Source organism: Bos mutus, chromosome 16 (genome assembly GCF_027580195.1).
Source record: "Bos mutus isolate GX-2022 chromosome 16, NWIPB_WYAK_1.1, whole genome shotgun sequence".
NCBI lineage: Eukaryota > Metazoa > Chordata > Mammalia > Artiodactyla > Bovidae > Bos > Bos mutus.
In genome coordinates this window covers 55,682,237-55,710,110 of record NC_091632.1, presented here as the reverse complement: position 1 = coordinate 55,710,110, position 27,874 = coordinate 55,682,237, and the positions used below count along the sequence as shown (strand labels likewise).

The 27,874-nt window shown below is 40.3% G+C and overlaps 1 protein-coding gene across 3 annotated transcripts in view; it reads left to right on the top strand.

The window, feature by feature from the left end:
• Positions 1-7,674: 7,674 nt before the first annotated feature.
• AHCTF1 (AT-hook containing transcription factor 1) overlaps positions 7,675-27,874 on the top strand; it is a 94,720-nt gene continuing 74,520 nt past the window's right edge. The window contains exons 1-2 of one of the 3 annotated variants that reach the window (XM_070385380.1): positions 7,675-8,063; positions 24,738-24,865. In XM_070385380.1, the coding sequence (XP_070241481.1) occupies positions 24,745-24,865 (121 nt within the window). In that variant the 5' untranslated portion in view covers positions 7,675-8,063; positions 24,738-24,744. Of the gene's footprint in view, positions 8,064-8,155; positions 8,500-24,737; positions 24,866-27,874 lie in introns of those variants that run through there. The other 2 variants (XM_070385379.1, XM_070385378.1) reach the window with 2 other exon arrangements.

The following is a 27,874-nucleotide window of genomic DNA, read 5'->3' as shown; positions in this document are numbered from 1 at the left end:
AGTGTTAGCAATAGCAAATATTTGGTAGAAGTTAAAGGTTGACTACATATTTTTACACATAATCTTCACAACAGGTGAGGAAATAGAAGCTTGGATAGTTTAAGGTCTTTGTCATGGATGCACAGACAGCAAAGCGTCACTTTAGAAATCAGGATTCATTTACACCTTCTCCATCTAAATTCAGTACTTTTTAACATACTGCTTCACATATTCAAAGAAATTCTCAGGAGAATGCTGCCTTAAACCACATGTTGGCGGGACTGACCCCACTGCATTTGTGTTGAGGCTGGTCTAGAATGGGATGTGGCTCATTCAGGGTGTTAATGGCCTGTGAGCCCCTGATGGTCTGTGGGGAGTTGAGGGCTGACATGAAGTTGGGAGCTACTGTCTCAGATCTCCTCTTCTCTAGGAGGTTGATATTTTGCCGATTTGGAATGTGCTAGCAGAAGTAGCAAAGGAAGGAAATGATTTTGAACAAAGGCACTGGGTTTTTAAGGAACTCCAACTGTCATCAAACGACTTACTGAAATTTCGTCTACATAACAACTGGTTTCCAAATCAGCTGGAATTATACCCAAGTCGGCCAAAGTTGTTTTTCACACATCACTTTGTCCTTTAATGTTCCTGCAACGTGACTCCATCTAAGTCTTACAGTATTAGTAGGACTGTGTTTCGCTGTTTCAAATCTTCATGACCTTCAAACTGAAAGACACTTGGTTTTCTTTTTTAATCTCTGAACACAGTAATTCAATAAGACAAGAATTCTTACACAGTAGTTCTGGTGTGTCCATCCCTACCTGATTTCCACAGTCTACCCTGCTGAAGGGACAGCTCCTCAGACTTATTTATTAAAGATTTACCAAGTGTCTATTTTTCCAAAAGCTGGTCCATTGATGAGGTGATGTATGTGTGTCTGAGATAGAATTAAAAGATTACATAATTGATTGCTGCACTAATCACTGAAAAGACTCTAAGAACCTCCTTACAATACAGAAGCATAAGTGCTGGGGGAACATAGGTAATGAGGTTGTGCCTCGTCATTCACTCTTAACCAAAGCACTCACTGTATTATAATTAATATCTGAAATTTACCGACTGTACTAAACTTTCATGTCCACAATCTGTGACAAAGGTAATGAAGAGTAGTTACCTAACTTTAAATTTAGACTCTTTAAAATAAGAGAATGCAGAATCAGAAGAACAAAAGAAATCTGAGAGATTATAGAGGGGTCATTCAAAAACACTCCAAATGTAACCCATGTCATGCAGGCTGCTTAGTCATGTCCAAATCTTTGAGACCCTATGGACTGTAGCCTTCCAGGCTCCTCTGTCCATGCAATTTTCCAGGGAAGAATACTGGAGTGGGTTGCCATTTCCTCCTCCAGGGGATCTTCCTGACCCAGAAGAAATGCGGGTTGAACCTACATTTCCTGCATTGACAGGAGGATTTTTTTTTTTAACCAGGCCTTCTTTCAAAGTGTCTTTCATCCAACTCCAGGAAATAAGTCTGTGACCCAACCAATTCTAGTGAATATCTGCTTGACCAAAACCAGAATATGAAACTAGAATATTCCTATGACAGACTAGTATGCTGAACTGAGCATTCATCATAATTATCAATAAGATGCATCAAAAAGAGTTAGGGACTTCCTTGGGGATCCAGAGTTAAGAATCTCTGCTTCCACTGTAGGGGGTGAGGGTTGGATCCCTGGTTGGGGAACTAAGATCCTGCATGCTGCACTGCATGGTTGGCCAAAAAAAAGAAAGGGTTGTAGTTCTCTTTGATTTTAAAGGATTTTTAATAAAAAATACTTCAAACAAAGAGTAATTTGCCATTTAAATATGTTGTCCTGATTTCATTGCTGAGACACAGATAATGGTCTTACCAAGATCTCTATTCCCAGTGCCTTAAGTAAAGACTAGCCCAAAGCATTCGATAAGTATTTGATGGATGAACAAATACATGAAGACATGATGGGGAACTGAAATAAAATAAAACTATTCTGAAAAATACCACTTGAGAAATACAATTTGGATTCTTAAAGATGCAATTTTGGTTTCATTAAAGTTCTATATTGTTTTCTTTGCTAAATAAGAATTATGTGGTCTGCTAATAAATAATTCACTCCTAAATCCTACAGATCTTTGACAGTCAAACTTAGTCGCTAAACTTATTTGCAAACTTATTTGGAGAAGAATGCTCTTGGGCATGCTGAACTTTATTCTGGGCATTCCACTGCTGATTTTCCTCTTAGGGCATCCCAGTTGACATCTTGTTTTAGTTTTCAGGCATTTCACGGTGAAAAATGAATACCATGTCATCTATGCTTTTCTTTAATAAAATCCAACAAGTCTACTAAAATTTATTAAAATGCCATACAGAGGACCCAAGAAGGAGTAAAGATAGAAAAGGAAAAGGGGGGAAAAATCCCCATAGTTTATCATTTAAACCATATAGAGATATTGTTTCAACTAAAAATTTAAAATGCCTTGAAAACTTACCCAGCACCATGTAAACATCACAGTTAACATAGCACATGCAAATTCAATGGGATTAAAATAAACTTACAAGAAAAGATACGGCTGAGAATCCACCTATAAAAGAGGCACAAAACATGCATTAAAATGGGTGACCTATTCCCTCAGTAGGGTATCAGACTTGACTGTTTGCATTTCCATCACTTTTCCAACACCGCAGAGTCAACTTTTAACACGGCTTCCTTAGAGGCAGGAAGCTTCAGGCAAGTGGAAAATTTGTGACTCATGAGCAATACTTACAACACCGTTGACTAAAAGAAGCATAAAAATTACTTTGTGCCCCCTATAATTTGGTATAACATGCTCAAAGGCAAGCATGAGTCTTGAGGAATCAAAGATTGAAAATGAAAAATGCAGTGATTTGTAAGCACACAACCTGTAGCTCACTCAGCAGAATTTCAGGATCCATCACTAATAGCGGTCTTTGGGGTTAAGAAACAGAGAAACCATAACCATGATAGCTTTAATTAAAACATACAGAATTTAAAGTAGCTTTAAAAGAAAGGGAGAGGTAGAAAGGGAAACAATTTTTAAGAAGAAATTAAATTTCAGTACCATGTTTATGCAAATATTACTAGTGTTCATTGGAAGAAAATCTATGACTTTTGGGGGGTACCATTCATGAAAAACAATTTTTTTCAAGTGCACAAAGACTATATTTTAAAGAAAAAATATTTACATTGCTTTTCTTTACAACTATAGATTTGATTCGATGTCTACTTTTTTAAACAAAACAAAATCCATCCCCAAATCATTTGACAAATCTGTTTCCCCCTTAGAACAAGATGTTTAACCTAGAAAATCTGTAGGGTCCTTTTTGATCAAAATATTGTATATATTTTGCTTTTGGAATGGTGAAATCAATAAATATATAGTCATTCACTAAATAATTATTTTTGCATTTATTTAGATGCTGGTCACTATTCCATCACTGGAAATATAGTAGGAAATAGGAAAAATGTGACTCTTCATCACCAATCCTATTGTCAATTGGAAAAATCAAGGTTGGGGTTCAGTTCAGTTCAGTTGCTCAGTCGTGTCTGACTCTTTGCGACCCCATGAATCGCAGCACACCAGGCCTCCCTGTCCATCACCAACTTCCGGAGTTCACTCAGACTCACGTCCATCGAGTCGGTGATGCCATCCAGGATGCCATCTCATCCTCTGTCGTCCCCTTCTCCTCCTGCCCCCAATCCCTCCAAGCATCAGAGTCTTTTCCAATGAGTTAACTCTTCACATGAGGTGGCCAAACTATTGGAGTTTCAGCTTTAGCATCATTCTTTCCAAAGAAATCCCAGGGCTGATCTCCTTCAGAATGGACTGGTTGGATCTCCTTGCAGTCCAAGGGACTCTCAAGAGTCTTCTCCAACACCACAGTTCAAAAGCATCAATTCTTCGGCGCTCAGCCCTCTTCACAGTCCAATTCTCACATCCATACATGACCACTGGAAAAACCATAGCCTTGACTAGACGGACCTTTGTTGGCAAAGGAATGTCTCTGCTTTTGAATATGCTATCTAGGTTGGTCATAACTTTCCTTCCAAGGAGTAAGCGTCTTTTAATTTCATGGCTGCAGTCACCATCTGCAGTGATTTTGGAGCCCCCAGAAATAAAGTCTGACACTGTTTCCACCGTTTCCCCATCTATTTCCCATGAAGTAATGGGACCGGATGCCATGATCTTCATTTTCTGAATGTTGAGCTTTAAGCCAACTTTTTCACTCTCCACTTTCACTTTCATCAAGAGGCTTTTTAGTTCCTCTCCCCTTTCTGCCATAAGGGTGGTGCCATCTGCATATCTGAGGTTATTGATACTTTTCCCGGCAATCTTGATTCCAGCTTGTGTTTCTTCCAGTCCAGCGTTTCTCATGATGTACTCTGCATGTAAGTTAAATAAACAGGGTGACAATATACAGCCTTGACGTACTCCCTTTCCTATTTGGAACCAGTACTGCTTGCTATAACCAACAATCTCCACAAAAATGATGAAAACATAGCTATCAGGACAGAGGCATTGCCACTGTCTGAGACAGACAAGCTCCGTTTTGTTGTTGCTGCTAAAATATCATGTTTTTTTTCCCTATTACTTTGCAAAACAAACGAGTTCTAATTCAGAGCACTTCAATGAGGTTCTAAGTTCTCTGAGATCAGATGGCTGTCTGTTCCTACCAGGGTGCTGGATTGGTAGTGAAATAGCTCTTGAATAAAACATTCCAAATGGAAGCGTCCACACTAGTTATTACCATTTTCTAAGACTTTTACCAAAATAACTAACAACTGATCATATAGATAGAAAGGGAATGAAGTTTTGAGTGGGGCACATACTTCCCTCTAATCTTTGCAACAGCTCTGAAAGGAAAATAAGTAACAGCCTTTCTTTTCAGGCGAGAAAACAGGCCGAGAGAGTGAAGCAATTCCATTAAAGTCATGTTTCAAGAAAGTAGTGAAATGGATTAAAACTTGAGTTTGTCTGGTTTCAAATAACCATGTTCTTTCCACTACACAGTGCTTCCTCCAGTAAGAGGAAGCTTGGAAGCCGTGTTTACCAGTCCATTCTGTGGAACACTGATGAGACAAAATGTTCCACAAGTATAGATGGATTCATGCCACAGTCAAGTAACTTTGGGAAATGCTGAACATATTAAAGGCAGTGAGGTATTATGTAAAAGAAATGTTTAATTTAATTCTATCTTTTCCTCATCTGACTACCAAACCCAGGTTTTTGTTTATATTTTAATACTTATTAGCATCTTTTGAAACTAAAACAATTTGGCATGTGCTTTTTCCTTTAACTTTTTGGTTGAGGCTCAGGGCGTGTGGATTTTAGTTCCATGATCAGGGATTGAACCCCTGCCCCCTGCATTGAAAGTGTGAAGTCTTAATCACTGGGCCTCCAGGGAAGTCCTTGGCATATGATTAAATGACCGAAAAAAGATGAATGAATGAGACCTTTAAAGTAGAAATTCAGTTTACAAAGCAATTGAAATAAAAAAGCTAATAGTTATGAGGGAAGCATTTGAAAAAAGTATAAGATCCAGTCTGTTTTCAGTGTAGCTAAGAGATGGGGGCATTGGGTGGATGGATGGAGTCAGAGACAAAAGGGGAAACAGATATAAAATAATACACACAGCATATTTTCAGCACAAGTTTTTAGTGATTAATATGGGCTGAAGTTGGGAAGATTTTGTGAGAAAAGAGTCTTAGCTGGACCATTTTCAGTGGAAGATACTGAGAAGCAGAAACATGTTTGCAGGGAAGTGAAGAAAAGATTCTCAGGAACTATGCAGGGAAATAAAACAGGACAGGTAGGATTGGTCCAGATTACACACAACTGTACAGAAACCATGCCAGCATTCTGTCAGTAATTATGGAAAGAAAGATTGAAATCTGAAGGATAGTTTTAGAAACTCAGTTTGGATAAGTTATGATGATTTTGAATTTTACAACTGGTAATAAAATGCTTGTCTAAGAAATCCATTGAACCTCTAAGTCATCCTTGCTCTACCAGCATTCTGGAGTTGAGAATCTACCTCTTCAGATTATAGAGAAGTACAACACCTATGAATTGAGGATAAAATGGTGCCAAGGAATGGAAGTATAAAATGGAGAGCAAGGCAAGGACATGAATTCGCACAGCTGACTGCAGAGCAGTTTCTGTTTGAAGAAGTCTATTTAAAATAGTTAAGACAAACAATCAAAAACCTCTTTAACTTTTTCTCTGCCACAACTTAGCCAGTACCTTTTGTAAACCACTATGTTTCTGAGGATCCAGTGGATAAAGAATCCGCCTGTAATGCTGGAGACCTGGGTTCCATCCCTGGGTGGGGAAGATCCCCTGGAGGAGGGCACAGCAACCCACTCCTGCCTGGCCGGCTGCAGTTTATAGGGTCGCACAGAGTCGGACACGACTGAAGCGATTTACTTAGCACACACGCCTGTTACTTTTAGAGATCGCTGTCAATAAAGAGAAAAAAATGTGGGGAAAAAAGAATATTACATTTCTAAAAGACAAACTTTGACAAAAATCATATGGGAAAGGATAACAGAAAAGGATAAACTTTCCTGATTAAAACAAAAGTGGCTTGCTAGAATCCTACCCCTATCTCCCGTTTTATTATTTTCCTTATTTATTATTATTTTCCTTATTTATTATTATTTTCACTTTCATTATGGTTATATTCCACATGTTTGTTTGAAAAGTGTGTGGTGCTGGGATTAACGTCAAAGATCCTGTGTGCTTAGTCACTAAGTCGTGTCCAACTCTTCTGCAACCCCCATAGACTGTAGCCCACCATGTAGTTACTGTCCATGGGATTTCCCAGGCAAGAATACAGGAGGAGGTTGTCGTTTCCTTCTCCAGGGGATCTTCCCAACTCAGGGATCCAACCCGTCCCTCCTGCATTGCAGGCGGATTCTTTGCCACTGAGACACCAGGGAAGCCCATCAACTTCAAAGATATTAACCATAAATAAAAGAAATTCCACAATGAAACCCCAGGGTGGCCAAATATGCAACACTGATTTGGGGTAAATTTTTGATTTAGAAGATTACACTAGATCTCGTGAGCACCTCTGGCCACGAAAGCACGCCGGCATATTAAAAAATGTAGAAGGGGTGGGGGAAGAAGCTTTCCCCCAAAGTTTGGGGGCTTTCGGCACAGAAAGTCGGAGCAGGGAGAATGAAAAACACCGAGGGCAAAGATTATCATTCGGCCGCCAGCAAGCGGAGCCAGAAGATAACGTGGCGACTCGCCCGCCACAGAAGACTCTGGGAGGGATCGTGAGGCGGGCCCTACCTCGGGTACAGACTACCACTCCCAAGTCCGCCCTGGGCTCAAGGGCTGGGCGGCCAAAGAGGCTTAACGCGCAAGGCATTATGGGACTCGTAGTCTTTGTTCCCTTTAGCTCTTTGGAGGCGGGGAGCTCCTGTTTTATGTAAATACCCGGCCCTTCCAGACCCTGCTTCCTTTCCTCCCTTCCCCTCCCTCTACGTTCTTTCGCCGAGAGTTTGAAATTCCCGCAGAGCAGGCGCCCGAGGCCGGAACCCTCGCGAGAACTCAGGTCTCCCCGCCGCGATCTCCTGTCTCCCACCTCCCCGCCCTTCCCTGCCCCTCCCCTCCCCTCCCCGGTGAGTGGGACTCCGTGTGTCTGCCGGGGGTAATGCGCAAAGCCGGGCCTGCGCTGCCGGAGCGGAGGAGGCAGAAGCAGAGTCGCGTGGGGAAGGACCCGGAACCGCGGCGCAGGCAGTGGCTGCGTTTTACGCGCTGAGCGGTCGGCCGGTCTGCAGCCGGCGAAGGCGCTCGCGGGGTGGGGGGTGTGTGGATCTGAGCTGGCCGGGGCGGTCGCAGGCGGAGGCCCGCGAAGAGGCAAGCGGCTTCCCCGGGGCGGAGGTGAGCGCGCCCTGCCGGTGGCGGCCGTGTCTCCCGGGAGATGCTGTGACGGACTCGCGCGGGAGGAGCTCGCACCTCGCCTCGCGCGCCCCACTGGACTCTGCGGCCGCGGCGGCTCGGTCACCCGCCCTTCTCTGGTAGGGGGAAGGGAAGCAGGGGGTTGGGCCGGGGCGGCGGAGGGTGGGTCGGCGCGGCCTGGGCCCGGAGCCGCGGCCCGGCATCTCCCGCCGCGCCTGGCCCGCCGGGCCCTCCTCGCGCCGGGCCTAGGCCATGCTTATGGCCGTTCAGCGCGCAGCGGCGGCCGGGCTCGCGGAGCCGGCGCGAGGGAACGAAGGCGGGCGTTGGCGGGTGCGGCACGCTCTAGAGCTCCGGGAGTTTGTTATATAACCTCCTTCTCTGCCGAGCGGCGGCACATGGCGGCGGAGAGGCGCCTCGGGGTCCAACCCCCGCGCCTAACGCGCAGGCAGCTCGGTCCTCACTCTGTCCGGGCGGGCCTGGACCGCGGCGCCTCTTCCCCACGGTCTTCCGATGCGGTTGAGACCTTGGCGAGCTTCTCCCCTGGGCATCCTGCTGGTACTTTGGATCTCTGTTCCGTTGATGGGTGCTCCGCATGCTGCCGGGCATGGCTATGATGAGTCTCGGGCGGAGAAGTTTGACCGGTGATTTGAAAAGTGCAGTGAATGGGTCCGATAAAGGGGGTTTAAAATAACTGTACATCTTGGAGTGGCTATTAATTTGCTTTGCCTTGTGCCACCTGGAAACTTGAGGACGATGACTTTTGTTACTCGTTGACTGTTTTGGGGGGACGTGGGGAGGTTAATTTGTTCTCATAAGCCCGCGAGGTTCAAACTAGCCGTCATTATGTTTTTTCAGATAGGCAGTTTGAGAACGTAATTGATAAGAATCTGGGTCCTTTAGAATAAAATACAGGTCTCTTGGAAAACTTACTTCAGTTTATCCTTAAAATTAAAGAGACAGTAGATTTTAAGAACTTTGTTTTAGTGCTCTTTCATTGATTGAGTCTGGGAGGAGAGAAGAAATTAGGATCGATTTACTGATTTTGGAGGATTTGACTATGGATGACAAGCCCAGCTCAAGTTAATGTCTTGAGGGATGCTCGTGTGTTAAAGCGCAATGGGAAGCCTGCATTCTCCCCGTGCTGTAGTTTTTGATTCTGATTTTTCAATAACCTAGTTCCAAAATGTCACCAATCGCAAACAGCAATAATAATTATATTTAAAGTTTCAAAGATTGTTATACAGCAGTTTTGGGATGGACATATATTTATTTTTAATTTTAAGGAATAAAAACTTGTTTCTTTCCTAACTTTAAAAAATTTCCGGAGATTTTTCACTTTTTTCTTCAGAATAGAGTTTCGTTTCCCTTGCTGAGGTCATCGGTCTCAACAATAAATCTTGTCTACTGTCCACCCTCAACTCTTCACAGATGTATGCTTCAGCTATTCCAGAATCATCCCCAGTCCTGGGCCCGTTTTCTTGAAGATGTGCTTTGATGTTCCTTTGCCCCTGTCCTTCAGCCTGGAGTGCCATCTCTGCCTTTTCAAAGTTGCATGTGTGCTCAGTCACTTCAGCCCGTGTCCGACTCTTTGTGACCCCATAGACTGGGACCTGCCAGGTTCCTCTGTCCATGGGACTCTCCAGGACAGAATACTGGAGTGGGTTACCATTTCCTCCTCCAGGGGCTCTTCCTAACCCGGGCATCGAACCAGGAGTTATGTCTTATGTCTCCTGCATTGGCAATAGGGCCATTTTCAGCTTTCAGATCCTCCTTAGCTTAAATGCCGTCTTTTCTATATACTTTAATTTCTGTGTATCCCACTTCTTTCCTGGGATCTCAGAGAGTATATACCTTTACTGCAGCATTTATTTTCTTGGTTTATTATGTATCTCCTAGAATGTAAACTCCTTGAGGTCAGGAAGTAGGTCATCTTTGTGCCTTTGTATTGCCTCCCCAACGCAATATTTTAAAAGTAGCTGATGTTTGATAATTGTTTTAAGTTTGAAAGAACAACTATTAAAAGACTGGAAGTTTCTGGGTCCATGGATAGTTTACATTTATATCATAATTTTTAGTCTTTTTTAAAAAGTAAAAATGCATGCAGAATGTTTTGTAGAAATGTTTGCTCAGTATATGCTGCAATACAGTTATTGAACAACTAGTTTAGACTTTTATTTTCTGTGGTGGAGTTCAGGAGCTTTCTAGGATGAGTGTATTTCACACAGCTGATTTTTGGTATTGTGTCAGTATCTTTCCCAGTACCTTTGCAGAGTTTGCTTTGCTTCTTAATATTGAAACAATGTATATTTACTTAAAAGTAAGTTAGATCCAATATTGAGTTTCTTCTTTTTAATACACTTTGTTTTTTAAAGCAGTTTTAAGTGGAAGGCACAGAGATTTCCAGTATTTGCTTTCCCTGCTCCAGTTCATGCATAAATTTCCCCATTATCAGGATCCCTTAGGAGACTGGAACATTTGTTACAATTGATGAACCTGTATTAACACATCATCACCCAAAGTCCCTAGTTTACCTTACTCTTCACCCTTGTTGGTGTAAATTGTCTGGATTTGGAAATGTATAATGGCATGTATCTACCATTATAGTAGTTCATCATTCAGGGTAGTTTTCACCACCCTAGAAATCCTCTGTGCTCCCCTGTATTTCCCTCAGTCTCTGTTAACCCCTGGCAACCACTGATCTTTTTGTCTCATAGTTTTACCTTTTTCACAATTGTCCTATAATTGGAATCAGGCTTCAGATTGACTTTCTTCACTTTATAATTAGAATTTAAGCTTTTTCCAAGTCTTTTTCTTTGCTTGATAACTCATTTTCTTTTCAGCACTGCATAATATTCCATTGTTTGGATGTACCACTATTTATCCATTCACCTACTAAAGTACATTTTGATTATTTCCAGGTTTTGGCAATTATTAATAAAAATATCCGTGTGCAGGTTTTTGTGTTTTATATAAGTTTTACCTAACTCCTTTGGGTAAATACCAGGGAGCATGATTGCTGGATCTTAGGGTAAAAATATGTTTAGTTTTGTAAGAAACTGCCCAGTTGTCTTCCAAAGTGGCATTGGACCAGTTTGCACTCCCAGCATCAGTGAATGAGAATTCCTGTTACTCTACATTCCCACCAGTGTTTGATTGTTGTCAGTGATTTTGATCATTCTGCTAAGTATGTAGTGGTACATCATTGTTTGAATATGCATTTTCCTGATGACATAAGATGTGGAACATCTTTTCATGTGCCTATTTGCCATCTGTATATCTTTGTTAATGAAGTGTCAATATCTTTGGCCATTTTTTAATTGGGTTGTTTTCTCGTTGGGTTTCAAGAATATTGAGTTTTTTAAAATTGATTTTGTTATTCAACATGTCAATTCTTGCCTTGCTAGTATCTTAACATAGTAATTTATGACATGTTTAGGACCTGTTGTAAGGCATTGTGACCCTCTGGAAATCACAGGAGTAAGATATGATTTTTGCTTTTTGGGAATTCATAGTGTTCTGGGGAAGACTGACAAATACAAATAGTGGATTTCAAAAATCATTTTTAGGATTGCTAACATAAATGTGGAAAGGAATGAGCTCAGAAATGAGATTTAAATAGGAAAGGATTGATTTACCCAGACCACACTGGGAATCTCGTCGTCAAATGATGTGTGGGGCTTTGGCAGATGGAGATGGAGGACGGAACCGCTTAAATAGAAGAATGAATATGCTAGTGAAGGAAGGGCCTTGGGGAGACAAACCTGTGAAGATAGGCTGACCCTGCCAGATTGTGGAGGACTTTGATTACCTGTGGCTGAAGATGTCAGTCTTTATATGCAGTAGAGGAGTCATTGGAGGTTTTTGAGAAGGGAATGACAATCCATCTGTGCTTTATCAAGAAAACAAAATTTTCATTGACATTAGGCACAGTGTTCCTGCTCTGCTTGTCTAGAGCTTGGAAGAAGTTGAAAGTTCGTAAAGTACTTTTTAGAGGTTGGCAATATTATGTCATCAAGGCTAGGACTCTACCTAATTTTGTACAGTACTAAACATAGCTGCTTGATGTGTTTTTATGAAGATATATATATATATATACACACATATAGACATAGATGTCTTTATATAAGATGTTCTTTCTAATATACTTTTTAAAAGTTCTCTTTAGTGTGCTTAAAATGTTAAAAATTCACACTATAAATTCAGTATCTGAAAGGTTCTGAAGCCAAAACCAGTTTTTGCCCCGTATTTTCAAAATGCTCGTGTGCTCCGTTGTGTCCAACTCTTTCAACCCCGTGGACTGTAGCCTGCCAGGCTCCTCTGTCCATGGAATTTTCCAGGCAAGAATGTTGGAGTGGGTTGTCATTGACTTGGCCAGGGAATCCTCCCAACCCAGGGATTGAACCCAAGTCTCCTGTATCTCCTGTGTTACAGGTTGATTCTTTACCACTGAGCCATCGTAGAAACCTATTACCGATTCAAAGGCTAACTTCTAAATTTGGAAAACTTTTTCTTTCAGTGAACGTTTTTTTGAACTCCTTTTGTGTCACAATTGACCACTTTGTTGTCAGGAAATGACCCTCTTTATTCCTGATAATATTTTTTGCTCTGAATTCTACTTTGGTGTTATTAAGTTGCTTCTGTTTTTTTTCATTAATGTTAGCATGATATGTCTTCCGTTATTTACTTTTAACCTATCTAGGCTTTTTATTTAAACTTGGTCTTATTTTTTTTAATCCAATCTAACTGATCTTTGCTTTTTAACTAGAATATTAATGTCATTTTGTTAATGTAACTAGTGATGTAACATGGTTAGGTTTCAGTCTACCATCTTCCTATTTTTTTTGTCTCATTTTTCTTTTCTTTTTTTAATATATTGGGATATAGTTGATTGCTTCCCTGGTGGCTCAGACAGTAAAGAATCTGCCTGCTATGCGGGAGACCTGAGTTCGATCCCTGGGTAGGGAAAATCACCTGGAGAAGGGAATGGCTTCCCACTCCAGTATTCTGGCATGGAGAATTCCATGGACAGACACATGAGTCCATGGGGTCGCAGAGTCGGACAGGACTGAGCGACTTTCACTGACTCATAGTTGATTAACAGTGTTGTGTTAGTTTCAGGTGTGTAGCACAGTGATTCAGTTACACGTGTCTATTTCAGATTCTTTTCCCACTTAGCCATTTGTTCTTTCTCTTTTTATATTATCTTTTGAATTTTATTTTTATAATGATATTTTATCTTTCATTGGCTTATACTTATTTCCGTGTGTGTGTGTGTGTGTGTGTGTGTGTAGTGGTTATTTTAAGGTTTCTAGTGTACATCTTTAAATGATTACAGTCTGTCTTTAATCAACATAGTATTTATAGTATAAGAACCTTGTAGCAACATGTTCCTCTCTAGGCCTTTCTGCTGTTTTGTCGTTTGTCTCCCTTGTATTATAAATATGTTATGAACTCCTGCTTTAAATAGATGATTGTCTTTTTTTTTGATGATTGTCTTTTAGATGATTGTCTTTTGTTTTCTTTTTTGATGATTGTCTTTTAAAGAGATTTAAAAATAAGGAAGAAAAGTGTTTTGACCGTTTTTGGTGGTCTATTTTTTTACGTAGATACAGGTTTCTGTCTGGCAGCATTTTGCTTCTGCCTGAAAGAATTCTTTTAACATTCCTTGTGGTGCAGATCTGCTGGTGATCATCTCCTCAATGCTCCTATGTCCAAAAGGTCTTTATTTTACCTTCATTTTTAAAAGATAGTTTCACTGGATATAGAATTCTAGATTCACAACTTGCTTTTTTCACAACTTAAAATACATTACTCCACTGACCTTGCTTGCGATGTTTTCAGTGAGACTTCTTTGAATTATCTTTGTTCCTCTGCAGTGTACTACTTTAAGATTTTTTCTTTGTCCCCTGATTAGGATGTATCTTGGTGGAGTTTCTTCATGTTTCACATGCTGGAGGTTTACTGACCTTTTTGATTTGTTGCTTTGTTCAGTTTTCAGTCATGTCCGACTCTTTGTGAACCCCATGGACTGCAGCATGCCAGGCTTCCCTGTCCATCACCAAGTCCGGGAGTTTGCTCAAACTCATGTCCATCGAGTCATTGATTCCATCCAAACATCTAGTCCTCTGTCGTCCCCTTCTTCTGCCTTCAGTCTTTCCCAGCATCAGGGTCTTTTCTAATGAGTCAGTTGTTTGCATCAGGTGGCCAGAATATTGAAGCTTCAGCATCAGCCTTCCAATGAATATTCAGGACTGATTTCCTTTAGGATTGACTGGTTTGATCTCCTTTCAGTCCACAGGACTCTCAAGAGTCTTTTCCAACACCACAGTTCAAAAGCATCAATTCTTCGGCGCTCAGCTTTCTTTATGGGCCAACTCTCACATCCATACGTGACTACTGGAAAAAAGCGTAGCTTTAACTAGATGGACTTTGTTGGCAAAGTAATGTCTTTGCTTTTTAATATGCTGTGTAGGTTTGTCATAGCTTTTCTTCCAAGGAGCAAGCTTTCCTTCTGCAGTGATTTTGGAGCCCAAGAAAATAAAGTCTGTCACTGTTGCCATTGTTTCCCTGTCTGCTTGCCATGAAGTGATGGGACCAGATGCCATAATCTTAGTTTTCTGAATGTTGAGTTTTAAGCCAGCTTTTTCAGTGTCCTCTTTAACTTTCATCAAGAGGCTCTTTAGTTCCTTTTTGCTTTCTGCCATAAGAGTGGTGTCATTTCCATATCTGAGGTTGTTGCTATTTCTCCCGGCAATTTTGTTTCCAGCTTGTGCTTCATCCAGCCCGGCAGTTCACATGAGGTACCCTGTATATGAGTTAAATAATCAGGGTGACAGTATACAACGTTGATGTACTCCTTTCCCAATTTGGAACCAGTCTGTTATTCCATGTCTGGTTCTAACTGTTGCATCTTGACCTGCATACAGATTTCTCAGGAGGCAGGTAAGGTAAGGCAGATAATTCTCATCTCTTTAAGAATTATCCACAGTTTATTGTGATCCACACAGTCAAAGGCTTTGGTGTAGTCAATAAAGCAGAAGTAGATGTTTTTCTGAAACTCGCTTGCTTTTTCCATGATCCAGTGGATGTTGGCAATTTGATCTCTGGGTCCTCTGGCTTTTCTAAATCCAGCTTGAACATCTGGAAGTTCATGGATCATGTACCGTTAAAGCCTGGCTTGGAGAATTTTGAGCATCACTTGGCTAGCATGTGAGATTGGCGCAACTGTGTGGTAGTTTGAACATTCTTTGGCATTGCCTTTCTTTGGGATTGGAATAAAAACTGACCTTTTCCAGTCCTGTGGCCACTGATGAGTTTTTCAAATTTGTTGTCATATTGAGTGAAGCACTTTCACCATCTTTTAGGATTTGAAATAGCTCAATTGGAATTCCATCACCTCCACTAGCTTTGTTTGTAGTGATGCTTCCTAAGGCCCACTTGACTTCGCATTCCAGGATGTCTGGCTCTAGGTTAGTGATCATACCATTGTGGTTATCTTGATCATTAAGATTTGTTTTGGATAGTTCTTCTGTGTATTCTTGCCACCTCTTAATATCTTCTGCTTCTGTTAGGTCCATACTGTTTCTGTCCTTTATTGTGCCCATCTTCGCATGAAATATTCTGTTGGTATCTCTGATTTTCTTGAAGAGAACTCTGCTGCCGCTGCTAAGTCACGTCAGTCGTGTCCGACTCTGCGACCCCCATAGACAGCAGCCCACCAGGCTCCTCCGTCCCTGGGATTCTCCAGGCAAGAACACTGGAGTAGGTCGCCATTTCCTTCTCCAATGCATGAAAGTGAAGTTGCTCAGTCTTGTCCAACTCCCAGCGATCCAATGGACTGCAGCCTACTAGGCTCCTCCGTCCATGGGAGTTTCCAGGCAAGAGTACTGGCGTGGGTTGCCAGTGACTTCTCTGTGAAAAGAGCTCTAGTCTTTCCCATTCTTTTGTTTTCCTCTATTTCTTTGCATTGATCACCAAGGAAGGCTTTCTTATCTTTCCTTGCTATTCTTTGGAATTCTTCATTCAGATGGGTATATCTTTCCTTTTCTCCTTTGCCTTTTGCATCTCTCCTTTTCTCAGCTATCTGTAAAGCCTCCTCAGACAAACATTTTGCCTTTTTGCATTTTTTTCCCTTGGGGATGGTCTTGATCACCACCACCTATATGGTGTCACGAACCTCCATCCATAGTTCTTCAGGCACTCTGTCTATCAGATCTAGTCCCTTGAATGTATTTGTCACTTCCACTGTATAAGGGATTTGATTTAGGTCATATCTGAATGTTCTAGTGGTTTTCCTTACTTTCTTCAATTTAAGTCTGAATTTTGCAATAAGGAGTTCATGATCTGAGCCACAGTTAGCTCCCAGTCTTGTTTCTGCTGACACTATATAGCTTGTCCATCTTCGGCTGTAAATAATAAGATCAATCTGATTTCGGTGTTGACCATCTGGTGATGTCTGTGTGTAGAGTTGTCTCTTGTGTTGTTCGAAGAGGGTGTTTGCTATGACCAGTGAGTTCTCTTGGCAAAACCCTGTTAGCCTTTGCCCTGCTTCATTTTGTGCTCCAAGGCCAAACCTGCCTGTTACTCCAGGTATCTCTTGACTTACTGCTTTTGCATTCCATTCTCCTATGATATAAAGGGCATCTTTTTTTCTTGCTAGTTCTAGGTGGTTTTGTAGGTCATGGTTTTGATCAAATTGAGGAAGAGTTTGGCCATTAGTTTTCCAGATATTTCTGTCTTCTCCCTTTGGAGATTCCTAACACATGTATTAGGTCACTCAGATTGTCTTATAGCTTACTGATGCTCTCTCCTTTCTCTCCTCACCCCAGTCTTTTTTTCTTACTGTGCTTCATTGTAGTTTCCACTATGAGTGTTTAAGTTAACTAATACTTTCTGTGTCTAATCTGTTAATCCCATCCAGTATATTTTCTCATTGCTAGAAATTTGATTTAGACTTTTGATATCTTCCACATCTTTCCTTAATGTGTTCATGCTTTGCTCTATCTTGTTGGATGTAGGGACTCTAGCTAGAATAACTTAACTGATTTGCGTTTCTTATCCAGTAATTCTAACTTCTGTGTGATTTCTAAGTCTGTTTCGATTCCCCTCGCCCCACCCCCCCACCCCCACCCCCCCCCCACTAAAGGGGGAAAGGGTCGTATTTTGCTGTTTCTTTGGATGTCTGCCATTTTTCAATTGGCAGACACTGTGAATTTTATTTTCCTGAGTACTGGATGTTTTTGCAGTCATTGATATATTCTTGAGCTTTGTTTGGGGATGCAGCTGAGTTTCTCGGGAACAGTTTTATTCTTTTGAGGCTTGCTTGTTTTAGACCAAAACAGCCTTTAAACAGGGCCTGATTTTTCTCCCCACTACTGAAGCAGTCAATACCTTTCTGAGTACTCTACTCAGTGCCCATGTGTTAGGTTTTTTCCCCCCACTCTGGAGTTATACCTGGGCCTGTGGCCATTTTGTGGATCATTTCCAGTGTCTCTGGATCATTTCCCTGGTCTTTGGTACTTTGCTTCTACGCTTATGCTAGTCACATGAAGATTCAGGGGACCCCACTGCAGACCCCTGGAGTTCTTTGTGTGGCCCTTTGTACTACAGTTCCTCTACCCTGTGAATTCTAGCCACCTTTGGAGTTCTCAACCCTGTTTCAGTTCAGGGAGACCCTTGGGCCTCATTTGGGTTCCCTCTCAGCTCTGTGTCCTGGATTCTCTATACACAGTAACGTGGGACAGTCCTAGAGGTCATTTTGTTTTTCTTCTCTGTGCTACCTATTGTCCTGTTTCTGAACAACTTGTTTTCATATATTTTGTTTCTTTGTTTTTTTTAAGGTGGGAGAATATATTGGGAATGGAAATGACAATTCTATTCTTGAATATTATGACTGAGCCGTTTCTTCTACATCATAATACTTGTTTTTTTTTTTTTTTAATTAAAAAGAGCGTAACAGAAAATACATCTAGTCTGAGAAATGAACGTTTATTATATTTCATTTAAAAAAAATTGATTATTGTGCACCTGTCAGATGAGTTTTAAAATCACTTTGTGAAAGTCTTCCAAAAATTCTTTTAGGGTAATGTTGATTGAATTGCAGTGATCATGGAACTTTTTTGCTTAATGGCCATGAACATGCCACTGATTATACTTTGGGTAAAGCTACCCAAAGTGTTTGGAATTTTGAAGGTTTTAGCTCTAGAGAAATGATTTTGGTTTCAAGTTTAATAGGAAAAATGTATTCACTTCAGTTTACCATTAAATTCTTTTAAATCAAGATTATAAAAGGCCATCAGAGGTGAAATCTCATAACAATGAGATTGTAGCCTTTTCTACCTCAGTTCAGTTCAGTTCAGTTCAGTCACTCACTCAGTCGTGTCCTACTCTTTGCAGCCCCATGAATCGCAGCACGCCAGGCCTCCCTGTCCATCACCATCTCCTGGAGTTCACTCAAACTCACGTCTATCGAGTCGGCGATACCTAAATTTGTGTAAAATTTTCTTTGGCACTAAAATGTTTAGAACAGGGATGTAATCAATTTCTGAAAATATAATGCTTTCAGCATCTAAACTTGAGCCTAGGATGTCATGTAAATATAAGATGTTAATATAAGAGGCAAATGAATGTACAGTACTTTTCACTGACTATGTGTTATAGTAATAGTTTAATTTATGTTTGATTATACTTTGGATGTGTTTTGGATAAAAAAAATTACACGTTTAATGACTGGGAAATCTTGAACATTACTTTTCTTTAGTTTTTTGAGTTAATGCTAACAAATATGTTTTTTGAGGTAGTTGATTAGACTTTTGTCTATAAAATAGCATTTATAGCCTGAATAGAAAATTGTAGCTCATGTTTTATTAACTTTCTGAGTAACCTTTTCAAATCTGTGTTTTCTTTTCACATAAATTGGTAGTGGGGCTAAGTACTTGCTAATTATAGAATGACCAGAAAGAACAGGAGACTGGAGATCAAAAGACCAATAGTCTAGTCTTTGACAAAGACTGAATCACTGGGATGCAGAAATTTATTTATTTGTAAAATGAGTGGGTTTCATTGACAGTTTGTATTGCACGGTAAAGGTGGAAAAATAAACCACTTACTATGTAGTTAGTCAATATTCTTTGCCCCCTCTAGTGAAACTAGTAGGGTTAAAGCAACGAAGATTGGAGCTGTCCCCTAAAGAACTTTCCAGTTGGGGATACGAAGAGTCAGTTACAGAGTTCGATAAGTGCTGTCCGTGATAGGGCAAGTACCAGGTTCATCAGGAACAAACAGAATTTTAACTTAACCTGGACAAGGAAAGTTTTCTTTGTTTTTTTGAAGAATCATTGTTTTAACTAAGTCCTCAAAATTTCTGCCTAGTGATGGAGTCATTAACCCAGAGAAGAAACAGAAGAATAGAAACAAATCTGTAGAGAGGACGGAGAAAGATTGTTTCATTTTGGAAATGTTGGCTTTGAGGTATCATGGTAGCATCGAGCAGCGACATAGGGAATGGTTAGTCATGTCTGTCACTTTGGAAGGAATGTGGTGTTGCTATCTTAGAATATTTGAAGCCTGGATTTCTTTCTTGTGATGATCTGATGATGAGATAGAGGATATATAGCATGGCATTTTCTTTTTTTAAGAAGAGTGATATTTTATTAATTTTTATTGTTCTCTGCTCAGTCGTAGTGATGGCACTCGGGATCTTCAGTCTTTGGTTGCGGCTTGTGGAATATAGTTCCCAGACCAGGAGTCTTTAACTTGGGCCCTCTGCATTGGGAGCTCGGGGTCTCTCTGCCACTGGACCACCAGGGAAGTCCCAAAATGGCATTTTCTTGATTGTTAAGTGAATATTAATATTAGTTTGATTGGCACCTTCTTCCCATCTTAGGTTATATAAATATCGCCTGTATTTTCAAAGTTTTATTTTTATTTTAGATTTTTTTAATTCTTTAATTATTGATTTTATAAAAATGAAAGACATTAAAAAAAATTGAAGCCATATCAAAACTTAAAAAGAGAAGAACAAATCACGTCAAAGTAAATGTGCTGCTGCTGCTGCTACTACTGCTAAGTTGCTTCAGTCGTGGACTCTGTGCCACCCCAGAGACGGCAGCCTACCAGGCTCCCCCCGTCCCTGGGATTCTCCAGGCAAGAACAGGAGTGGGTTGCCATTTCCTTCTCCAATGCATGAAAGTGAAAAGTGAAAGGGAAGTCGCTCAGTCGTGTCCGGCTCTTCTCGACCCCATGGACTGCAGCCTTCCAGGCTCCTCTGTCCGTGGGATTTTCCAGGCAAGAGTACTGGAGTGGGGTGCCATTGTGCTAATATGTTGTATTTCAGACATCGCTGTAGCCAGATATACCAATAGAAGATTTCATAGAGATTAGTTTTATGAAATGAAATAGACTGTAAATGTCACTTTTTAGAAAGATTTCACATACAGAATAGTTTTATGAAATGAATAAAATTAAAACGTTATTTTTTAGAAAATTAATTTTATAAGAAAAAACTGAAAGGACAGGAATTTAGTAATTCCTGTATGTAGTAGTTTATGATAGTTCCTTTAACACATCAATCATTTCTTTCTAAAGGTGATAGTTTTTGGTTTGGTTTGGTTTTTAAGAAAGATCTTGTAAGCACGCGTGCATGCTCAGTTTTTCAGTTGTGTCTCTTCGACCTCTCAGTCTCTTTGTGCGTCTCTGAGTTGTGATTCTTTGTGACCTCATGGATTCTAGCCCTCCAGGCTCCTCTGTCCATGGATTATCCAAGCAAGAACACTGGAGTGGGTCGCCATTTCTTTCTCCAGGGGATCTTCCCAACAAGGAGCTGAATCTGCATCTCCTGCATTAGCGGTGGATTCTTTACCACTGAGCCACCTGGGAATCCCTATCTTTTAATGATGTTTGTTAACTATTGTTTTGCCATAGATTTCAGTTTGGTAGTACTGATTTTATTTTCTGAGAACTGCTTGGGCTGAGTGTTAGAATTGTGTGTAGTCCCTACTGGGGAACCTTGTACCTCATAAAATGACTCACACCTGGTTGATATCATTCTCCAGCTAGAGACTCTCCTTTGGACATTAATGCCTTTCTCCCAAGAAAGTAGCACAGTGCCCTGGAAAATGGCACTCTAATGAGGTCCAGGGCTTTCCTGATTGTTCAGTTGGTAAAGAATCTGCCTGCAATGCAGGAGACGCCCATTCGATTCCTAGGTTGGGAATATCTGCTGGAGAAGAGATAGGAGGTCCAGTGTATGTAGTATGTAATGAGAGGCTTTTTGATCCGGTGTTTTCCTCGGGTTATCTATATTCACCCTTTTAATTTACTTCTTTCCAAACTGAAGAATATTCAAATTCTATGGATTTTTTAACTAATCTTTTTTCTTCTGTATTATTTCATTCTGTACACATACACATATAATTTTATTCGTTTTGTAGATATTAGAGGAGTATTTAGTAGTATGTGTGTGGATGACTTGTATAAATTTGGTCTGCCAATGTGTAGCTTCTTTGCTGGAAATGAGTAGCAGATTGTCCCAGTAACTTTAATTGAATAGTCCATACTTATGCTCTGGTTTGAAATATCCAAATATCATCTATATTTTTGTGGTTCTGTGTCTAAATTACCTGTTTCAGTGACCTATTTGTCCATTACTAGCATATTATAATTATTACAGTTCATCTATTTACCAGTACTTTGACAAACCATTCTTTTTGTATCTTAGAAGTTGTGTTTGATCATTATTCTATCTGAAACCTTCCTTTAGAATTCCCTTTAAGGAGGATCTGTTTGTGCAAAACTTAAAGTTTTTGTCAAAAAATGTGTTTTCATATTTGTTTGGGGGATCATTTCAGTGATATAAATTATATGTTGACAACCATTTTTGCTTAGAATTTTAAAGATATTCCAGACTTCTGACTTCCACTGTTGTTGAAAAGTCACTTCTTTTTATTTGATCTAGAATTTACTGCTCTTCCTGATTTCAGATAATTTGTCTCTACAAATCTGGGAAACATCTTTTAGAATATTGTCTCTTCCTTGCTGTTAGTATTATATTTTGGGGAATTCTGAATAAACATACATTAGATTCTTTTTCCCCTGTATTGTCTGTAACTTTTAAGTACTCATCTCTCTGTCTCTTGTGCTACAATTTTCTCTCTACAGCTTTTCATATCTTTTGAGTTTGTTTTTGTTGACTTCACTTCAGTTCAGTTCAGTTCAGTCGCTCAGTCATGTCTGACTCTTTGCGACCCCATGAATTGCAGCACGCCAGGCCTCCCTGTCCATCACCAGCTCCCGGAGTTCACTCAGACTCAGGTCCATCAAGTCGGTGATGCCATCCAGCCATCTCATCCTCTGTCATCCCCTTCTCCTCCTGCCCCCAATCCCTCCCAGCATCAGAGTCCTTTCCAGTGAGTCAACTCTTTGCATGAGGTGGCCAAAGTACTGGAGTTTCAGCTTTAGCATCATTCCTTCCAATGAACACCCAGGACTGATCTCCTTCCGAAAGGATTGGTTGGATCTCCTTGCAGTCCAAGGGACTCTCAAGAGTCTTCTCCAACACCACAGTTCAGAGGTATCAATTCTTCGGCACTCGGCTTTCTTCACAGTCCAACTCTCAAATCCATACATGACTACTGGAAAAACCATAGCCTTGACTAGATGGACCTTTGTTGGCAAAGTAATGTCTCTGCTTTTGAATATGCTATCTAGGTTGGTCATAACTTTCCTTCCAGGGAGTCAGAGTCTTTTAATTTCATGGCTGCAGTCGCCATCTGCAGTGATTTTGGAGCCCCCAAAAATAAAGTCTGACACTGTTTCCACTGTTTCCCCATCTATTTCCCATGAAGTGATGGGACCAGATGCCATGATCTTAGTTTTCTGAATGTTGAATTTTAAGCCAACTTTTTCTCTCTCCTCTTTCACTTTCATCAAGAGGCTTTTGAGTTCCTCTTCACTTTCTGCCATAAGGGTGGTGTCATCTGCATATCTGAGGTTATTGATATTTCTCCCAGCAATCTTGATTCCAGCTTGTGCTTCTGCCAGCCCAGTGTTGACTTAAGTAGGTACAAAATAATTATTTATTGAGTGGGCACACATATTTTTGTAAATAACAAAGAAGCATGGTACAAAGAATACCTATGTGCTCACTACCACGTTTTAGAAAAAGAAAGTTAATTACTTGAAGTCCCTTATGTATTCCTCTCCATTCCAGTCCCCTTTCTTTCCTCTCACTTTGTGTTTATGATATCTTTTGTTTTATTCAGTTTTGCTACATGAGTTTGTATTCTTAGGCAATATTTTGTTTAGTTTTGCAGTCTTTTAAACTTTATGTAGGGCTTCCCTAATAGCTCAGTTGTAAGTGTAATTCTGCATGTGTTTCCTCTACTTTTAATATATGTTGATGTTGGTCCATATTGTTGCTTTGTAGCTGCTACATTCTCACTGCTCCATTGAGGTTTTTCCCCCCTTGAGTTCTAAATTTTACTTATTTCATTTTTCATTCCAGCAATTCTTCCCCTGTTCCCCAAATTGTTTGACCAATTTTCATTGTAATTTTTAGTTTATTCCTCATTAGCAAGCTAAATCTTTGGTTTCTTTAAACCTATTAAACATACCTATTTTTTATTCTCTTATTTCAGTATCTGAATGAAGTCTTTGATAGGTTAATTCTGCTTGCTATTGATCATGATATCCTTGTTTTGTTATTTTGACTGTAAGTTCATTTTCTGTGAAACTTCATCTTTGAGAACTCTTGAGATTCCAGAAAATATTTGGTAGTTTCTGTGGGTTGCTTGGAGCATTACCAACCTGAGACTGCTTTATATGATATTTTTCACCAGAGTATTTTCTGGTACCATGCCTTGAATTCTGGCTACTAATTTGTATGAAGGGAATTTTTCTTTTTTGTGTGTAGAAACTTTCAGTTGTGGTCAAAATGAACTGCTCTCTCTCCTGCACAGAGAGTGTTTCTATCACTCACCTATATACTGATGATACAGCCCTATGGAGTTTAATGGGGTTGCAGGGAGGGGCGCGGGAGGCCCTTAGCTTCCATTGGCTTTGTTAGCCCTAAGGTTTTTTTTCTGTGGACCTCAGGATGCTCAAAACAAGATTAGGGTCACCAGGACTGTATTTAGTAGCTAATCATCAAGATCCAAGCCAGCTTATATATCTTGCAAAATTCCTACTGTTTCTACATTTGGACTTGCCAGTAATCATTCAAAAAGATACTTTTATAGTTCAGCCATCATTTTTTCTTGTTTACAGTGGGAAAGTCATTTAGGACTTTCTAGTCTTTTATATACTGGAAATGAAAGACAATTTTTTTTTTTTCCTATCCAGTTAAAGACATATACCACACTCAATTCCTGAGGTTACTGTGAGTTTGGCATTTTTCCTGGACTTTCTCCTCTTTTACTGTGGTGGTAACTTTTCTAAAACAATATCATTTTTTTCTTGTTTTGTGTGTGAAGTGCTTATTGAGAGTGAATGTAGCAATAGGACTAATTGCATTGAACCCAGTCTTCAAAGAACCTGTGTAGCATTCATGTATATCCTTAGGACATCTGGCTTAATGAATCTTTACTCTCCTCAGGCTGTTTGGGAAATACTTTCTTAGAGAATATCCCAGACTTGGAGCACATAATATGTATTTCATAATCAGATTTTAGTTTCCGTTTATTTACTTTTGTATGGTATCATTTTCTTTTTCTTTTCTTTTTCTCCTTCTGGATAGAGATAATGAAATGTCTTATGGTACAAATATATAATAATTTTACTTTAAAAATTATTTGCAGTGGAAGTATGCGAGACCTAACGGCGCAGGTGACAAGTGGTCTTCTGCAATTCCCAGAAGTGACTATCCAAGCCCTTGGAGAAGACGAAATAACATTAGAATCTGTGCTTCGTGGAAAGTTTGCTGCAGGTAAAATAATATTGCTGAAAATTTATTTATTTGATTTGTAAGATAAATAATAATAAACATATATTGTGATTCCTTTAATGTGGAAGAAAAAAAAGCAGAACCCGCTTAGAGTGGTCTTATATGTAAGTATATTACATCTACAACTACATATGTAATAATTTCTACCTACTTGAGCACATTTTCATTGAATATCCTGGGATATTATAGTTCATTTTTCTTTATTACAATAAGATCAGATCAGTCGCTCAGTCGTGTCCGACTATTTGCGACCCCATGAATCGCAGCACTCCAGGCCTCCCTGTCCTTCACCAACTCCTGGAGTTCACTCAGACTCACGTCCATCAAATCAGTGATGCCATCCAGCCATCTCATCCTGTGTCGTCCCCTTCTTCTCCTGCCCCCAATCCCTCCCAGCATCAGAGTTTTTTCCAATGAGTCAACTCTTCACATGAGGTGGCCAAACTATTGGAGTTTCAGCTTTAGCATCATTCCTTCCAAAGAAATGCTAGGGCTGATCTACTTCAGAATGGACTGGTTAGATCTCCTTGCATTCCAAGGGACTCTCAAGAGTCTTCTCCAACACCACAGTTCAAAAGCATCAATTCTTCGGCGCTCAGCCTTCCTCACAGTCCAACTCTCACATCCATACATGACCACTGGAAAAACCATAGCCTTGACTAGACGAACCTTTGTTGGCAAAGGAATGTCTCTGCTTTTGAATATGCTATCTAGGTTGGTCATAACTTTCCTTCCCAGGAGTAAGCGTCTTCTAATTTCATGGCTGCAGTCACCATCTGCAGTGATTTTGGAGCCCAGAAAAATAAAGTCAGCCACTGTTTCCACTGTTTCCCCATCTATTTCCCAAGAAGTGATGGGACCAGATGCCATGATCTTAGTTTTCTGAATGTTGAGCTTTAAGCCAACTTTTTCACTCTCCACTTTCACTTTCATCAAGAGGCTTTTGAGTTCCTCTTCACTTTCTGCCATAAGGGTGGTGTCATCTGCATATCTGAGGTTATTGATATTTCTCCCGGCAATCTTGATTCCAGCTTGTGTTTCTTCCAGTCCAGCGTTTCTCATGATGTACTCTGCATATAAGTTAAATAAACAGGGTGATAATATACAGCCTTGATGTACTCCTTTTCCTATTTGGAACCAGTCTGTTGTTCCATGTCCAGTTCTAACTCTTGCTTCCTGACCTGCATACAAATTTCTCAAGAGGCAGATCAGGTGGTCTGGTATTCCCATCTCTTTCAGAATTTTCCACAGTTTACTTTGATCCACACAGTCAAAGGTTTTGGCATAGTCAATAAAGCAGAAATAGATGTTTTTCTGGAACTCTCTTGCTTTTTCCATGATCCAGCAGATGTTGGCAATTTGATCTCTGGTTCCTCTGCCTTTTCTAAAACCAGCTTGAACATCAGGAAGTTCACGGTTCACATATTGCTGAAGCCTGGCTTGGAGAATTTTGAGCATTACTTTACTAGCGTGTGAGATGAGTGCAATTGTGCGGTAGTTGGAACATTCTTTGGCATTGCCTTTCTTTGGGATTGGAATGAAAACTGACCTTTTCCAGTCCTGTGGCCACTGCTGAGTTTTCCAAATTTGCTGGCATATTGAGTGCAGGACTTTCACAGCATCATCTTTCAGGATTTGGAATAGCTCAACTGGAATTCTATCACCTCCACTAGCTTTGTTCATAGTGATGCTTTCTAAGGCCCACTTGACTTCACATTCCAGGATGTCTGGCTCTAGGTGAGTGATCACACCATCGTGATTATCTGGGTCGTGAAGATCTTTTTTGTACAGTTCTTCTGTGTATTCTTGCCATCTCTTCTTAATATCTTCTGCTTCTGTTAGGTCCATACCATTTCTGTCCTTTATCGAGCCCATCTTTGCATGAAATGTTCCTTTGGTATCTCTGATTTTCTTGAAGAGATCTCTAGTCTTTCCCATTCTATTGTTTTCCTCTATTTCTTTGCACTGATCACTGAAGAAGGCTTTCTTATCTCTTCTTGCTATTCTTTGGAACTCTGCATTCAGATGCTTATATCTTTCCTTTTCTCCTTTGCTTTTCGTTTCTCTTCTTTTCACAGCTATTTGTAAGGCCTCCCCAGGCAGCCATTTTGCTTTTTTGCATTTCTTTTCCACGGGGATCGTCTTGATCCCTGTCTCCTGTAGTGTCACGAACCTCATTCCATAGTTCATCAGGCACTCTTATCTATCAGATCTAGGCCCTTAAATCTATTTCTCACTTCCACTGTATATTCATAAGGGATTTGGTTTAGGTCATACCTGAATGGTCCAGTGGTTTTCCCTACTTTCTTCAATTTACGTCTGAATTTGGCAATAAGGAGTTCATGGTCTGAGCCACAGTCAGCTCCTGGTCTTATTTTTGCTGACTGTATAGAGCTTCTCCATCTTTGGCTACAAAGAATATAATCAATCTGATTTCGGTGTTGACCATCTGGTGATGTCCATGTGTAGAGTCTTCTCTTGTGTTGTTGGAAGAGGATGTTTGCTATGACCAGTGCATTTTCTTGGCAAAACTCTATTAGTCTTCGCCCTGCTTCATTCCATATTCCAAGGCCAAAAATGCCTGTTACCCCAGGTTTTTCTTGACTTCCTACTTTTGCATTCCAGTCCCCTATAATGAAAAGGACATCTTTTTTGGGTGTTAGTTCTAAAAAGTCTTATAGGTCTTCATTAGAACTGTTCAACTTCAGCTTCTTTAGCATTACTGGTTGGGGCATAGACTTGGATTACTGTGATATTGAATGGTTTGCCTTGGAAACGAACAGAGATCATTCTGTCGTTTTTGAGATTGCATCCAAGTACTGCATTTCGGACTCTTTTGTTGACCATGATGGCTACTTCATTTCTCCTGAGGGATTCCTGCCCATAGTAGTAGATATAATGGTCATCTGAGTTAAATTCACCCATTCCAGTCCATTTCAGTTCACTGATTCCTAGAATGTCGATATTCACTCTTGCCATCTCCTGTTTGAC